This window comes from Podarcis filfolensis (assembly GCF_964270895.1).
Source record: "Podarcis filfolensis genome assembly, chromosome: 13".
NCBI lineage: Eukaryota > Metazoa > Chordata > Lepidosauria > Squamata > Lacertidae > Podarcis > Podarcis filfolensis.
The window spans coordinates 24,447,843-24,462,580 of NC_139615.1; the positions used below are offsets into that span (position 1 = coordinate 24,447,843).

Sequence of the window (14,738 nt, forward strand, 5' to 3'; positions counted from 1 at the left end):
GGTTAAGATGAATGTATTTTGGTTCAGTATCTGAGATCATAATTGTTCAGTTGAGTCAGACAGAGAGGGAACAGGTAGAGTAAGTCATTGTAAACCCAGGGCAGATGCAACCAGATTTTATCCCATTGATTAGCTGTTTGCCTTTGGATCAGTGGGACATAATATATTAACATTAGATAGTTCTTGCCAGTGGAGCAGCCAGTTTCGAGTGGGGAAAGCTATGCAGGGTACTCCCTTGTACCTCTTTCTCTTCCTGCCTGGTATATTTCCCTGGTGATTCATGCATACACTATGCATAACATGCAGTGAGAAGGCAGTGAATTGGCTCAGCTTTCATTCTTTCCTTTCCTTTTAGGTGGGGGCATATATAATGGGACACAACATTATAAAGTGGGCTGTTTTGAAGTACTTTCCCTAGAAAAAACTGGGGGGTGGGGAGCTCAAAATCCTACCCCATTACAGGGAATCTTTTGGACATTGCTCCATACAGGTGACAGGATTTTGACCAATAACCCACATTTTCTAAGGGACACGTCAGTTATGAAAAGGAACACTTTGTGGCATTCCAGAGGAATTTCTGCCATGCAGTTGTTGGCAAATCTAACATTGTCAACCAGGATTAGAAGTAGACAAAACTGTACAAAACTTACAAACCAATATCGTGATTTCTGTCTGGAACATCTTTAAAATCAAGTAAATAAACCCACTGTTGTTTTAGAGAAACAACCCCACCAATGATTACTTCTCCAGGCTTATACAAATGTTCTTGGGTGTTTCTGCATTCTCCCGTCATTTCCTTACAGGCAAAAGGAGGGGTCTGTAGCTGCCACAACAACAGCAACAGCAAACACCAGCATTTACGTACATGCCTTCCCATAACAGCATGAATGCTTCACCATACACACAGTGAGAACTGTAGGTGGTGATTTTATCTTTCCTGCATATATCACCATACGTCCAGCTCTAAGAGGCACAGTGTAACTAGCACTCAAAGGAATTCAGCCTTTACCCACCCTTGGTTTCTTTTATTTAATTCTTTGTTGTATTTTTTGGTTACATATGAATAATAGTGTTTTGCATAATTACAGAGCAGGTAAATACCTCCCCAAATTGGTGCATTCTCTGCTTGTGGGAAATAGGGAAAAAAATTCACAGACACAGCCAAGGTACCACCTGCTTCACTGTGAGGCTGTCTGAACATGGTTGGTTCTCCTTACAATATTGAGTTCAGGGATGAGGAGTCTGTGGTGTTCCAGATGCTGTTCACCTACAACTACCATCATCCCTGACTAATAGTCATGCTGGCTGGGGTGGATGGGTGTTGCAGTCCCACAACATCTGCAGTACAGGAGATTGTCCATCGCTGATATAGAAAGCATTCCTATAGCAAGATCCACTGGGATCTTGTATCCAATCCCACTGCCCAATACTTATGTTCCTCTAAGGACTTTGGGGGTAGGATTTAGACTGGATTCTATTTGGATTCAGGTCAGTCAAGTGACCTGGCAACCTGCTGTCTGTTAAGTCAGCAAAAAGGGTGGCGTAACTCAAATACTATCTTGAAGGTTTGTTTTCCCTCTGCAATGCTCAGGCTGGCTCATCCAACAGTAGTACCCTTTCCTGGCAAGCCCCATTGCATCTAGTGTACTGTATGCAGGTTACCTTATGCTGTGCTTGCTTTACACCAGTTTCTTGGGCATAAGATCATTGCCTTACATTAATTATTTACTGACCATAAGAAAAGATTACTTTATCCCAAATAAATGGGAATATCATGCAGGAACAGTAATGGAATTTACATCCAGCAGATGCCAACACAGAGTCTGCAATTCACACATCAGTAATTTTAACCAGACTGGAATTGAGCAGAGCCAAACCTCATGGGACTCCACTGCAGTCTTTTTGAATTTTCTCTGATGAGAACTGAGCAGTTAGGAGTTTGAAGCAACAGGTGTTTTTTATTGTATTTTATTGGCAAAAGAGTGAAACTGTGCAAAAGTGTGACGATGGTATGTCTCAAGTCCAATATTGCTCCAATGAATATCATTGGAAAACGTTTTTCATTAAACTGTGGGTGTTGGTGGTGATAAAAAAGCTCCTCTCTTTTTCAAACTTCTTTTGCAGGCCATCATAATCATACCCCCCCACAGACATTAACTGAGAATATTGGGGGTGGGGACAAGGATAAGCACATCACCTCCATCCTATACAGAGCTGATTCTGTCACTTTACAATTCATACAGGTAAACTTTTTGCACTGAGGTGTCTCTACTTGTTGTGGAAGATCAATACATATCATCTATATATCCAAAAAGATGCAAATAATAACAATCATATATACCAAACTAAAAAAGAAAACAATTATTCTTTGGATGGTTGTGACCAACCATGGCAGTTAGAACGGCTTGCCTCATTGCCCAGACAATGAAAAGGCAGGCATGGGGTGCAATGGAGGCTCTTTTCCTACCACAAGTCAGCCAAGCTTACCTGTGCTCTGGGAGACCTGAGTGAGGGAGTGGGGGGGGCACAATTAAGAAAATGTGGCTCCGTCCTCACAAGGTGGGCAGTAGCTCAGCTCTGCAGGTGGCCAGGAAGGGCCCCCTATCATTAGAGGAGACCACCAGGGGCCAGCAGGCCAGTTGGTAATTGAGTGAGCAAACAGGGAAGGAGGAGTGGAGCACACATGTGAGCCAGAATGGGACTTTCAAGGGAGCTTCTGACACCATCAACACTTATGTGAATATCTGTTCATGTTGCACATCCGTGGAAGGGAAGAAGGGTTGGCTTTTAACCTGAGGTGATTGATGGGAATAAAAGAGCCTGGGTAGTCTGGTGAGTATTGTGAAAGATGTAAGAAAATTGGCCTCTGGTGGAAGTGAAAATGTCCAGAACTTCCACTATATATCCACCTTTTTGGTGTTCAGGTAAGCAGGTTGGAAAGAAATCCACACAGAACAAAATAACAGCATGTCAAGATTTATGAACTTGGCTTCAGTGAATGTGCCAAGCAATTTTCAGGTACAATAAAGCTGTATCTTTGAACAGTGAGAATGGATAATTCTAATTATAGTACATGGCAGCACAGGCTTCATTTCATTCTAGTATGAATTTATTGGTTAACCTGACACCTAAACTATGATATGGTTTCCTTGTCCCAATGGCTTAACAATTGAAAGTTATTAGCCAACATGCAGTTACACAGTTTATTAAGTTCAGTTAAAAAGTCTTTATTGGAACTCTCCCCTCGGGGGGGGGGGGGACATGTAACAAAAACTAATCAGTCATTTCCTTTTTTTGTTAGCACCATCTTAGTATTGAAATCAGCCCTGAAAATAATGATGTAACATTTGGGGAGGAAGATGCAAGCCAACAGCCCAGTATTTGAGGCCAAGATGGCAAAAAGCTCCACAGCCACGATATATTTTCCCTTGGTGCTTAGGTAACCTGGGATAAAGGAGATCCAAACACTACAAAACACCAGCATGCTGAAGGTGATAAACTTTGCTTCATTGAAAGTGTCAGGCAATTTTCTGGCTAAGAAAGCAACAGTGAAGCTGATCATGGCTAGAAACCCCATGTAGCCCAAGACACAATAGAACATGGTGATGGAACCTTCATTGCATTCCAGTATGATCTTCCCAGTCTGTGAGTGCATGTCAACATCTGGGAATGGTGGAGAGGACAACAACCATGCAATACAAATACACACTTGCTGGAGGGAGCAGAAAAAAACAATGGAAGTAGCCACTTTTTGGCCCAGCCATGTCCTGATCCTGTTGCCTGGCTTTGTGGCCAAGAAGGCCAGGACCACAAGGATTGTTTTTGCCAACACACAAGAAACTGCCACAGAGAAAATGATGCCAAAAGTCATTTGTCGAAGAAGGCAGGACAGCTTCCCAGGTTTGCCAATGAAGAGCAAACAAGAAAGATAGCACAACAGGATGGCAATGAGAAGAACACAACTGAGGTTCTGGTTATTGGCTTTGACAATGGGCGTGTTCCAATTCTTTAGGAAGGTTTGTATCACAAAACAAGTGATCACAGTAAAGGAAAGAGCAACACTAACCAAAACAATCCCCAAGGGCTCTTGATAGGACAGGAAAGATATAACCTTAGGGATACAGTGGTCATGGTTCTCATTTGGGTAGTGATCTCCTGGGCACTTGACACAATGAGTTGCATCTGAAAGGAATGAATAGGATATATCATATAAATGAAGGCTTTTATGCAGAAGGGAAGAAATGGCATAATGTATAATTAATACTGGACAAAAATGGCTCAATCCACATGTTTATACGAAGCATAAAAGCAAAGTTTAATTAAGCAATCCCCTTCTCTGATCTTTCATTTTAAGAAAGGGTGGGAAGGATTATTTGCCCAATTTCTCTCTTCAGCAAAGAAGCTGAAGTTGACCTGCAAGAATGGATAGTGAATACATACATACATACATATATACATACATACATACATACACTAAAGAAATAAATTTAACAAGGTAATAAGGGAACAAAAATATGAGGGATAGGCTAGGTACATTCCACAGCCTAGCCGTCAGCCTAGTCATCCTACAGCCTGGTTTAAAATATTTGGTGGTCCGAAATGTGGTTGTTATCCTTTCTTGACATATGTATCACAAATCAAGTTATTATTATGAGATGCTTATACTTCCATATCCTTATCTATCAGGTTGGATGGGATCACTCAGATCAGTCTGCAGCTATTGGGGGATGGGGTACTGAGCAGGAAGGACCAGCATGTATCAGGGGAGGGGGGGCTGAATGAAAAGCCTGGCATCTACCCTGACCACTGGAAGAAGATAGCAGCCCATCGCATGATTCATCTTTTTGTTTGTTGTTAAGGGGCAGAAGCAGAGCCACTGATTTCATCTGCACAGCTGCTCCTTTCCAAGCCACCTCTCTGAGAGGGAGGAGGGAGAGCGGAGCAACATCTCTTTCCTCTGGTGGCTGTATGCTAATTAAAGTAAGACCTACCTATAAACTAGTTCAGAATAGGTCCAGGTTAACCTCTGGTTTAGCCCAGGGTTGGTTGCCCTGGTTAGAGACTCCTAGATTCTGTTTCTGGGGAAAAGGGGATGGGTAGGTATTGGGGACTCTTTGATTCTATATGTATATATTTCTCTCTATGTTGAGAAATCCTCAGTTCTCTGGATAACCTGGGTCAGCCTATATAAACTCTGTCTTGCAGTATGTGAATCTTTAAAAATTGCAAATTGTAATTCCTTGGGGGCCTGCATAGGTTTAGGAATGTACGGCACAAGAAGGAGCTTTTCCCCCTTTCCTGGTCCTGACAAAGTATATAAAAACGTGAAACACATATTTGATTCCCCCTCCCTTTGCATAGCTGTGTACTGCCACATACCCTTCTCGTTGGAAATCATGTTTTCTGAGCATGCAGTGCAGTCATAACAACAGAGTGGTTTGCCTTCTTGAACTATCTTGCTCTGTCCAATATGGCAGCTTTCAACACATATGGAATGTGGTGGCACCTATTCATAAAAAAATGTATGAGTCCAACCATACTTACCTCAGGAATCCAGGCTTCCTACAGCTCTGGTCTCCTTTTATAGCTTGGTTGCAGACCAAGGGAGCACAATTTACTCTCTGTTCTGTGCCCTGGCTATGAGCTAGTCAAGAGAGCTGATTGGCTCCCAGAGCAAGCAGAGGCCCAAGCCCAGCCAGCCAGGAGGGAGCCCGGTTTCCAGCTGCTTACTGCAATAAATGAGCAACTCTGTCTGCTGTGGAGAAACACTGAACCTGAATATGTACAGGATGAGTCCTTTAAAAGAGGCTCCGTGGATACAGAGTACACATGTTCCACGGGGCCTCTTTTAAAAGACTCACCCTGTATAAAAGAAGCCTCGTTTCATTGCACCAGTCTATCTCTGTGGGGCTCAGAGATTATTAAAGACAAATAAGAGGACTTAAGGTTCTACAGCAAGAGTGCGGATAGCAGCTCCATCCACAGTTGATTCCTACCTGCTTCAATCTTGTATTCCACACAATGGCATCTTTGATAATGCTGAAGTTCTGACTTGATGAAACCCTTCCAACCAAGACTTTTAGGTAGGTCTCATTGGGGAAAGTGACCCAGTTGATGATATCATATCCAATGGACAAATCCTTCTTATCAAAAAAGAATTCCTGGGCAGCTCCATTGTTAAAGTGGATGTTTTCAAGGAAAGCATGGAGCTGGATTGGAAGAAAACAAAATGAGTTTTATAAAATGGTAGCCATAGTTTCTGCATGCCCTCAATATGCCATGAGGTCATTTACAAGCATTTTAAATTATAGCTGAAGTGAAGTACAGAGAAAAGTTCAAAAGCTGTCTGTTACCTTATTTCCACACATTATGGGTAGCAGTTTTATGATTTAATTCTCTCCAAGTAAAGACCAGTATTCGGTACCTGGCCTACCTTTTGTTCTAAACAGAGACAACAAGCAGAGATTTTTCTTTCTTTCTCAGCAAGCACAGTGAATGCTGATATAGATCATCCCCCCCATGGATGGGGGCATATTCCCATACAGTTTTGTGTTCCTTTTTCTTTTCCCAGTATTTTGATGTGTTAGCCATGCTGTGCTATTGCCTAATAACCATGGTAGCCATTTTGTAACTGGTGCCCACAACATGTTCTCAAAACTGTGGATTACAAATAGGTACTCCCAGCCTTAAAGTGATTAATTTACCTGCCATGGGTGAACTTTCACAGGCTCCACATTGACTTTATGCAACATAGCTTTTGGTCTGGAAAAGTATATAGCATGCAAAGCATGTGCCACAGCATAGACACCATTGTAGATACTGTAGCTCTCGCCAGACATATCCATCTCAAAAACCTTGGAAGGAAGATCTTCTAAATATTCCTCTCTACAGTTTTTACACCGTAGCAGTGCTAATCGCCAGAAGAAACAGAGGAACATACTAAGTGTTTTATCAAACTTTACATTCAGAAGGAAATCATGGAAACCTGGAACTATATCTGTGTGGACAGAGAAGGAAAATGCACCAAAGAAAATGTTTCTGCCAATCAATTCTCCCTTTAAGAAGGTGCTGAAATACCACTGAAGTGGCATGATCCAAACCTTCCCTACATTGGTGTTCATCTTGAATTCATTTATTTCCATCAAGTGTGTTAAGGTATTCGACAACAGAGCATCCGCCTTGAGAATAATCACACTGGCATTGCTTGAAATAAGTATTTGCATTAATTCCATGATTCTTTCAGTGCATTCAGGTTTCCAGTAATCATTAAGAAGAAAATGAGTTACTATTTCCCTTATCAAGAAGGCAATGCATATGTTGTTGTGGATAAACAAAGAAGACAGCTTCTGTGCAAAGCTTTCCCCTGCATCATCATCAGATACAATGAGGCCAACCCATGTCCATCTAAAATGCAGGAGTAGCTGGATGATACCAACATGATGTATGGTTTCTCTTGGTGCTGTCCAGTATGAAAAAGGGAAATCACTTTTATCATTCACTGTAGCTTCAAATGAGTCAAAGGTGATCTAACAAATGAGCAAACATATGTTTTCTTTTAAAACTCAAGATTTTTTTTTAAAAAACTGCCTTTATAAGAATCTGCAACCAAAAGACCCAATCCAGGTGATGACTATGTTCACACATGACATTCAAAAAGTATACAATTTGTGAATTTTGTTTACACAATAGTTGAGCTACACACTTACTGTTATTCACATTTAATTTTCAATGTGTGTACAATCTGTGAACAAAACAATGATATCTGTAAGAATAGGAAATGTCTCCAACATTAATACACCAATTTTCACAAATGTGCAAGGATCCCCCCTTTTTTTAGTTCTTAGGAAATGCTGAATGAAAAAAAATCTTTCTTTTAATGTTCTACATACTTCATTTCAAAAGTTGATCAATAGCTCTGCTAAATAAAGATTTACAACACCTGTCTCTGCTAAACTAGTACCTAGTATATAAAAGTAAGCCTAGGGCTCTTGCAAACCAGTGTTTTCTTGTGGGTGTAATCTGCAATGTGGTCTTGAAACAAAAACAGTGTGTTGGTAGTAGATTAATTCTGCTTAATTACTTTTTCTGTGATATATCCAATGTAATTACATTATTGCCGTCAAAGGGAGATAGAACAATCCAGAATATTTTTGGTATAAGAAGGTACAGGATTTCAGCAGATGTACCATGTGCATGGTTCAAAAATTGATGTTTACCTTTTAAAATTATGTTTACTTTTGAAATTATGATTATATATATGTCAATTAGAAAGAAAATATAAGCTATTCTACAAACTTTTACAGTAATTGGTATATATGGTAACTTTTACATTAATTGGTATATATTTTGCATTCTTTATTTATCTTCAGGTTGTTCCTAAAGAAGAAAATGCAGTTTCTTCACATTCTTCACATTCTTCACAAACACATTGAGCTTCCCAAACTATTAATAATCAGCACTTATGTGAACCAATTACATTTTTCCTATATCTTTTTTTTTCCAAAGAATGAAAAATTGAGAGGGTATAACTGAACAGCAAGCATGCACATACCTGTGGAATTTTGAAGTTACTTAAGATAGAGGCCATCTGCGTGGAGTATTCTGAAGTGAGTCCTCCAGTAACAGAAAATACATCTTTCCTACCACACTTGTAATTTGGTATATTATTTTTCTGCTTGAAAAGTAGATCCAGGGTGGCCTCGTACGTTCTTCTTGAGTTATATAGGTTGTCAAAGATATGGAACCCCAGTGTGATATTGGGCAACAGCCGTGGGTTATTGTTGATCTCATTAATGGCAAAAATCATGGCGAGGACATGTTGATAATGTTTAAACTTTATGCTGCAATGAGGTTCACAATGAGATTTACAAAGGTCAATTAGATATTATGCATTAGCAGACTGCAAATAGTCAAGGAACACACACAGAGAATGGGATAAAATTAGGGCCCCTTTATTAAAATAACATAAGAACATAATGAAGTCATAAAATTTCATAGTGGGCAATGAAAACTATGTGAAACCCAATTGTATCAGGCTCCTTATCATATTGACTGGGTGAGCCTACCATATGGCAAGTTGGTTCTGAATTCTAACTTTCACCTTTTGGCACTCTTAAGAAGAGGATACAAAACCCCAAGAGAATGATGCAGGCTATCCCCAAAAGTGATCCATATACTGCTCCATGGGCCACAAAGCCCAATGTGTAAGTCTCTGAGATCATTATTCATCTCAACATGCCTCAGAGTACTCACCATCTGTTTCAACCTCTTCCGTTGTCCACACACACATGCCCCCAAATGAAGACAAGTCCCCTGTTTCATTTACCTTCCAGCTTGGTGGTGTTTTTAATTACTGAAAAGCTATTAGACAACTCCCTAATAGCTTGAGAAAGGCAGGTTACTATCAGAAAAGAAGTGTGAATTTTGATTCAGCATTCAGGCAGAGTTGTTGAACTGAGTCAGACAAATGGGGATTAAGGAAAATATTTTCTTGTAAACCTGGGACAGATCCAGCCAGAATTAAGCACTTTGTCCTAATGATTAGCTTGCTGCCTTTGGATCAGCTTAACAATTGTCTGGTTATTGCCAGTGGAATTGTCTATTTTTAAAGCATGGTGGGCAGGATACCATATTTTGGGCAGGAAGGGTGTCATGCACTAATTTCTCTTCCTCCCTCCCTCCCATTAAAGTGCGCTGTTTTGAAGGGCTTTTCCTAGGAAAATTGGGGATGGGGTCAAAATCCTACACTATTGTGCCACCCACAGTGGCTAGGTCTTTAATAAATGTATTACAAGTAGAAATTGAAATTAGACATCTTGCCCATTAACATCATATGAAAAGCAGAACTTCGTAGCATTCCACACACATCTGCTGTGCAATTGTTGGCATATGTAATATTAAGTAGTAAAAATGATTACTAGTAAAAAAACATATGCAAAACTTACAGAGGAAAATCATGAATTCTGTATGGAACGAATGTAAAATTGAGCAAATATACCCCATGTTGTATAAGAGAAAGAATCCCACCGATGATCACTTCTCCAGGCTTATACAAATGGTATTGGGTGTTTGTGCATTTTTCTGACGTTTTCTTGCAAGCAAAGGGAGGGAGCTGTAGCTGCAACAGCAGCAGCAACAGCAAGCACCTTAATTCAAATACATGCCTGCCCATACCACAACTGCACAACGGCATGCTTTGCCACACAGAAAGCAGCAACTGTAAGAGGTCAATTTATCCCTTCTGCATGTGTCACAACAAACACACACCCTCCAACCTATGCAGCACATTGTAACCAGTACTTAAGTGAGCTCAAAATTTGAAGCACTTGTTTTTAATCTCTCCGTCTCTCTTTTTTGATTACAGATTAAGGAAAAACAATAATAGTGTTTTTCATAATTACATAGTGGATAAACATCTCCCTGATGTCACAAAGTGTGAAATACTTGTTTTTCCTTCCTTGTTTGCAACCTTCAGAGGGGCACATGCCAGTAGTGCACAGGGGCAACTGAAAAAGTGGGCGAAGCAAGGCATTCAGATTTTACTTTTGTTCAGAAAATTAGTTTCTACACTCACACACCCCTTTCTCAAGTAGGGCCAGTGACGGATGTGGCCTGGAAAGAGATAGGGTGGCACTGGTATTTCTCCTAATATACATACTTTAGTGTACCAATTTACCAAATATATCCCTTTTTGCAAGCAGTTCTGCATAATTTAGTATACTGCATGTTTGCGTGTAGTTTTCACTAATGTACACTTTTAATGTTCACTTCCCCCCAATATATGCATTTCAGTATACATTTTAAGATTACAGAACTGCACACAATATTGAGAACAGTGTGAATTTTGAAGAATATTTGTGAGACAGAAAGAGGCACTCTGTAAGTGCTCAAAGACACTTTTACTATATTCTGGCTAGCTAGTAGATTTTTTTTCTTTTTGACTATGAAACCCAGACATGGTTTGTTGACTGCAGCTAATGTGCACAATGATTCTTACTGAGATACATTAACTTGTTGCACTTAGCAAATTAAGTTCCTAAGTTAATATGGGAAATGCTATTCACAATGGTCTTTAACTCATATATATATATATATATATATATATATATATATATATATATATAAACTTTAGAAAGTTGGTGAGTGTTCTTAAGTAAACAAGGCTTTGGGGATTATGACTTTTGGGAATATAGAAGTGGAAATAGTTCCATTGTCTATTTATTTCTTAAAAATAAAATAAATTTCTTATGTAATTTGTCTCATTTCCACATATGTTAATCAGGTAGAGGTTTTATTAGAGCCTAGCTGCCTTTTGTTTATTTTGCTAATAATGCTGTAACATCAAATATCCCATCTATGGTTTCCAATTACTCCAACATGGGGGGGGGTCAATTTTTTTTGGGGGGGTGTTCTTACCTTGATTTGAGAAGCTACTTCCAGAATACCCCTCCCCCCCCCACAAAAATTCCATCATGTTAATTAATTGCATGTTGAATGTTTATTACATATTTATATAGTTACTTTAATTCAACGACCTCAGTATGGCTAAGTTATAGACAATTGCTTTTGTGAATGAGCTCTCCTTTATACAACTCCCCATATGAACTGACCTGAACCCTGCAATCACCTTCTGAGGCCCTTCTTCATGTGCACCCTCCACAAGAGGTCAGGAGGGTGGCAACACAAGAACGGGCCTTTTGTGCAGTGCCTCCCCACTTGTGGAATGCTGTATTGGAAAGTGTCATGATTTTAAAAATTGCTGCTGCTTTATTAAATGACAGGGATGTATGCATTTGTATAATGTAAAACAATACCTGAGAAGGACAATATAATTATTTTTTTACAATTAATTGGATGGATCCCAATATATTCATACTTAGAGTTGACCCGTTTAAACCAACAGAACAAGTTAACCAAGCCTATATGGTCCCATTGATTTCAGGGGAACTACATTAAGCATAGCCAAGTCTAGATCCACTGAAAAGTAACCATGCACTCTTTCCATTTGAGTACTACTGCTGCTAATACAATGATTGCAATGAGTTTTTTAATGTATGACATATTAGTGTATTTTTGGTCTTTGTGGAAACTGCCCAGAGTGGCTGGGGAAACCCAGCCAGATGTGCGGGGTACAAATAATAAATTATTATTATTAATTATTATTATTATTATTATTATTATTATTATTATTATTATTATTATTATTATTATTGCTTCTGCTAACATAAAAACAACCTGCTGGATAGGACCAATGACCCACATAGTCCAGCATGTTTTCTCACAGTAGCCAACCAGATGCTTGTAAGAAATCCAGAAACAGGACCTGAACGCAAGGGCCCTCTCACCTCCTACAATTTTCTGTAACTGATTTTCGGAAGCATACTGCCTCTGACTGTGGAGATGGAGCATAACCATCATGACAAGTAACCACTGATAAACGTACCCACCATGAATTTATCCAATCCTCTCTTAAAACAACCCAAGTTGGTGGCCATCACTGCCACCTGTGGGAGAGAGTTCTCTAGTTCAATTACATGCTGTGTGAAGAAGGACTTGCTTATGTATATTGTGAATTTTCTAATATCTAGCTTCATTGGATACCTGCAAGTTCTAGAATCCTAAGAGAAGGAGAAAAACTTTTCTCTATCTGCTTTCTCCATGTCATACATAACTGTATAAAGTCCCAAATGCTGCAGCCTAATTCCATAGCACTGGGGAAGCATCACAAAACAAACAACACCCACACACAATGTTATATTATTATAACAGAGGTTTCCAGCTTTATTGAGTCCACAGCTCCGTTGACCAACTGCATTCTTTCTGTGGCACCCCTGTGGGGCTCAGGAGCCGAGTTATGCTACCCTAGTGCTTTCCAAATGCACTCAGTACTTCTGCTCACTAGACCTGCTGGTCGTTTATCTGGCTGAAGGCAACCTATGGACACAAAAGGCTGTTTACTTGGAGTGGACCATTTTAAAAGACATTGCCTCGTTGCCTGATGGAGATCTGAAAATGTGCATCACCCGGTCATCTTGGTGCAACGATGCTCTTGGAGGGGAGATCAGCCTCTGCAGGTGGATAGGGTGCAATGGCAGTGGCACGTGGTGCGTGCTGTAATGCTCTAGGGTGGCCTGGAAAATCTGTCACCCCTTGATCAGGTTTGAGTTTTCGGACTTCTTTCGCCTAGGTGGGGTTCACCTGTCAGAAAGCGGCAATTAACATTTGATTGGAAGATCTTTATTTGGGCCTTTGGATTGGCCGTGGGGGCAGGTTTGGATTGGCAGGAGTCAGACCGTGGTAGGTCCTCCCTTGTGGTGGAAATGGCATTGGTCAGGATCAAAATAGTATGGGGGGGCATAATGGGCCTAAGAGGAGGATTGACCATGGCAAACCGAAGCGTGGGTTCGATATTTGCCTGGTTGAAATCTGCACCCTGGTCACCCCGTGAGAATTTGCTTGCTTGACTTGCACCACGGCAAGGTTCAACACTGGCTGACTTCCGTCGTACAGGTTTGGAACGATCCAAACCCAGAGGATCCATTCCAGCAACCTGAGGCTTGTGAAACGATGAACTGATCCTGGGACCTGATGCCATGCCAACCTTTGCCCTGCCTGCGGCTGTGAAAAACGAATTGGCCTGATTTTATCCCATCACCATTATACAGTCTGGTTCTTTTGCTGCGCTCATGAGTCACATGGGCAAAAATATCATTATTAGCAGAATAGCATCCCTTCTTTGGTGTTCTAAAATAAATTAAGCATGTTGGGATTATGGCCAGTGGGGATTTTGAAGAAATAGTGAGCATTAAAAAATGAAAATATCAGATTAAAAGCTCCCTTCTAGACTAAAGTTAGGCTTAACTCATCAGTTAAACAGATTTAAACCCCCACCCCAGTCTATTAGGATTGTTTGCTAGGAAATTTCCAAAATGATCTTAGATCCTGTTTTAATGAGCAGTGTTTGATCAACAGCATTAGCAAATCCTTCTACTTGATCAGTTGTTGAATATCAGCCTATATAACAGGTATTTTAGTCAAGGGGTAGAGAGAAAGAGGGGGAGGGGAGTATTTTGATTTTATAAACATTTATGTCGTATCATAGGGCTGATATACGTACGGAATCTCCCAGACATTACTGGAAATTTCCAAAAGGTGTTGCTTTGTTCTGGATCTTCAGCAAGTCAATTTTAGGCATATTTTTTGGCATTTTTGTAAAGAAAAGCTCAGCAACTTTCGGATTGTCCTGGTTTTTACTTTTTGAAATATGGCAACCCTAGGTATCATTACAATATCATCAACTACACTATCATCAACTTTTCTTCTACTTTTCAAGGAATACAAAGAGGCATTGTTTTGTTTAATTCCCTACTGGGGAGGCTATTTTAAAAACAGTTGAAAATAATATTAACCAATTTGTACTTTAATATCAATTTCTCTCTTTGATAGCTCAGGTCCAATATATGGAACCCAATTAGATAAAGGATATTTAATGTAGAAATTAATTCAATTGCTGATTTCTAGGTTCACTTCACAGGAGACCCATGCTTTTACCTGTATAGTTTTACATATAAAATCATTCATCTGTTTGCTTTTTCTAACATTGTAAGCTACCCCACTCTAGGAAAGTTGGTAATAGGTGAACAGAGGTTAACTGTATTGTATTTTTTACGAATGAATGTGATGTGACACATAAAAGAGCTTCAATGTCATAAAACAAACTATTATTCTCAAAAACAGTG

General features: G+C 39.8%; 1 protein-coding gene across 2 annotated transcripts; it reads right to left on the reverse strand.

Annotated features, from left to right (window-relative positions):
• Window positions 1–3,087: 3,087 nt before the first annotated feature.
• LOC310746705 (vomeronasal type-2 receptor 26-like) lies at window positions 3,088–10,561 on the reverse strand. Of its 2 annotated transcripts, XM_083580689.1 has the most exons (4): window positions 8,552–9,803; window positions 5,997–7,741; window positions 5,380–5,506; window positions 3,088–4,182 (listed from the first exon to the last, which is right to left on the reverse strand). In XM_083580689.1, exons 3-4 carry the CDS (start codon window positions 5,396–5,398, stop codon window positions 3,278–3,280), a joined length of 924 nt encoding a protein of 307 aa, XP_083436815.1. In that variant the 5' UTR covers window positions 5,399–5,506; window positions 5,997–7,741; window positions 8,552–9,803; the 3' UTR covers window positions 3,088–3,277. The 2 variants fall into 2 exon arrangements, 1 of the variants encoding a protein (XP_083436815.1); XR_014540773.1 differs by lacking the exon at window positions 5,380–5,506 and having other exon boundaries at window positions 8,552–10,561.
• Between the last annotated feature and the right edge of the window lie 4,177 nt (window positions 10,562–14,738).